Raw genomic sequence first — 2,873 nt, forward strand, 5'->3', positions numbered from 1 at the left:
TAAATTTATCCAACATGCTTGAAGAACCAAAGAAAATTCAGATATACATATATAATTGTGCAGAATGACATGAGAAATGGATAAGAAGCCCGAATTGTTTTTGATTTTTTAAAAAATTTCTTGATCATCTACTTTAATGCAAATTATGACACATTTCCATGGAAATTTCATTCAATGCCATGGTGTCTTATTCCATATCATGAAATAAAATGGAAGATTTTCCAGTTGATTTACAAAACACCAAACTCTTACTGTTGAAATGGAAAATTTTAAAAAAATGTGTGATCAATATCATTAATAAAATCATATGCTGAAGTTAATTAAGTCTTCCATTTGAAGGAACAATATTTTAAAAATTCCAAAAGGAAAACAGATCAAATTCTAAGTAACTACCCCAGAAAACAGGAAAATAAAGATGGTATATAATGTGTTACTCCAAACTCCCATTGGCCCTCCACTACATAGGAGAGGGACTTCTCTCTTCAAACACAGAGTGAAGAATGGGCCTCAATGCACAGGGTGAGAGAAGCTTATGGATGTAGCCTAGAATGCACCCTGGCATGTGCTCCCCCTACCCTAACTACAATTCATACATGGGCACAATTTTCCTCATCTCTCAAAGCCTCTTCATACAGGGATGGATAGGACCTGGGCTCACTCCCATTGATTCTGGCCAAATACTCCAAGACTTTCATCTTGCTGGTTTCAGCATGGGCTCTTGGACCCCAAAGGAACTCATAGCAAGCAGGATCACTACCAGGCACCTGGCGATATTCTAGGTACTGCTCATGCACTAAATCTTCAGTGACGAGCTTCCTGGGATCCCCATATATGAAGTGTTCCCTCCCAGCATATACCCCCATCACACTTAGTGCTTCCCAGACAATCTCCTCACTGGCACTGTTGCCCTCCATGAAGATTACAAACAAAATGATTATCAGCAGGCCTGTCTTGGGCATGCTCTGGTCATCACCCAGCATCCCATCATAGGTGAGATCCAAAGCATTGGTAATGGCATAAGAGTGGCCAGAGGGGTCCACTTCCTTTATATCAATGCCAAACACCAGCTGCATGCATTCAGTGGCTACACTAAAGATCACAGAGAAGTGGTCCCGGTAATTTTTGATGACGCTACTCAGCATTTCTGCCTTGGTGGTCGGCTCCCTCATTCGATACTTCAGGAGCAGGAACTGCACCAAGTCAGCCATCTTCTCATCCAGTGCATTTCGCAGCAAGGACTCACGGTCTTCCAGGTTATGCCAGGGGAATGGATCCTCCTCTCTTTGGCTGCTGGAGCCCTCAACGGATTGGCTCCATGGATTGGGAGCCATGGAAGCAGGGGGAGAGGAGGCTCTCTGAGGACTCTGTGGACCAATTAGTGGCCCAGCAGCAGGCACCTCTCTTGGTGTGGTGGGGATCAGAGTAGAGAAGGAGGCAGTGACAGTGGCCTCCTTCTCCTCATCTGCAGGAACCTGCAAACCCATCAGGTCTAGCACCTCTCTTTTGGCTTTAGGGTCTCCCCCTGGCTTGGAGGACTGATTCCACTGGAAATGAGGCATCATGATTTTCCTTGGATAGCAGGCAGGAGGATGGGCAGAAGTTTGGTGATGGGGACTCACAGGCCTGGGGAGAAACAAAGCATGTAAGTGGCCTCAGCTGAGCACTGCACCCTTGGTGGTTCTCATAAAGCCCAATTAGAGGTCTACTAGTGGGTGTTGCTCTAGGGCCACAGAGGCTCCAATTCTTCTAGCAGGACTGTACCTTGAGAAACTAAAGTGAGATTGCTCTTCAACAGCCAGCCAGGCTGCAGAGCGTGAGGCAGTGGGGCTGACAGTTGGACATGTGGGGCTGTGGACTACTGGGTTCTCTTAGTATTGGGGTCATAAGGACCCTTGGTACACTTTCATGGTGTGCACATCACATGACTCCCCATATTGCTTGGGGCCTCCTCTTCTCTGTGATCTGAGGATGATGCTTCAAAAGAAGACCTTACTTGACCTCCTGGTTCCCACATCTCTTGGAAGTCTGCACTCTTGCTGCAGACTGTAAGCAAAACCCTGGGACTCCCAGGTCCGACAGGAGGGGTGGGCTAAACTCCATGAGATTCCCCTTTGTTCTGGGGTGGAAAAGCCCCTCTGTGCTCACTTCTGGCTCTTAACTTACCCCTGGGAAGGTCTGGACACCACAAATCAGCTGTTCTGAGGTAAACTCTCTGAATGAGTGTTTACCTCCCAGAGATGGAACGAAAGGCAGTGAGATGGCCTTATTTATGGTCACCCCTGCCCAGGAGCAGGAACTGCACCAAGTCAGCCATCTTCTCATCCAGTGCATTTCGCAGCAAGGACTCACGGTCAAACATGGCCAAATCCCATGTTTCCTGGAATTTCTTGGCTGAGAGAAGGGGCAATTTGGGACTGGGTTCCCATGTGTTCAGGTGAGGAGGTTCACTCTGTCCTCAGTTGACTCCTGGCTGGGCCTGTGATTCTATTTCTGCTGAACTGAGTCCAGCCTTCCCTTATAAAGGCTTTCACCTCTCAGAGATTAAAGATATACAAATTAGAGAAGGGTCCTTCCTAGCTTGACAATTGGCACAAAGCATATTTCTGAGGGACATGATCCTCCTTTATGATCTTTGCCTTGACTCTTGAGATAACCTGGGACCCTTGTGTCTGATGACCTGATGTCACCCTGTCTCATTAAGTCCCATCAAGCACCCTGAGAGCCCCAAAACTCTCAGAAGTGAGCAGATGCCACATTACAACTCTCAGAAGTGAGAAGATGTCACATTTCATTACATTGCTCACCAGGGCTAACGGCTGGACATAGGCCCCATGTTTTCTTGTCCGGGGGGTTCCCCAAATCCTGTAGTTTAT

The 2,873-nt window shown here is 47.0% G+C and overlaps 1 protein-coding gene across 1 annotated transcript; it reads right to left on the reverse strand.

Moving 5' to 3' along the window:
• Positions 1–587: 587 nt before the first annotated feature.
• On the reverse strand, positions 588–1,559 carry LOC113177645 (melanoma-associated antigen 10-like). The gene has a single exon (XM_026382201.2). The coding sequence runs from the start codon at positions 1,557–1,559 to the stop codon at positions 588–590; it is 972 nt and encodes a 323-aa protein (XP_026237986.2).
• Between the last annotated feature and the right edge of the window lie 1,314 nt (positions 1,560–2,873).

This window comes from Urocitellus parryii, chromosome X (genome assembly GCF_045843805.1).
Source record: "Urocitellus parryii isolate mUroPar1 chromosome X, mUroPar1.hap1, whole genome shotgun sequence".
NCBI lineage: Eukaryota > Metazoa > Chordata > Mammalia > Rodentia > Sciuridae > Urocitellus > Urocitellus parryii.

Bases quoted from the DNA above. Each gene is read 5' to 3' on its own strand.
- LOC113177645 (XM_026382201.2), bottom strand. From the start codon at position 1,559: ATGCCTCATTTCCAGTGGAATCAGTCCTCCAAGCCAGGGGGAGACCCT.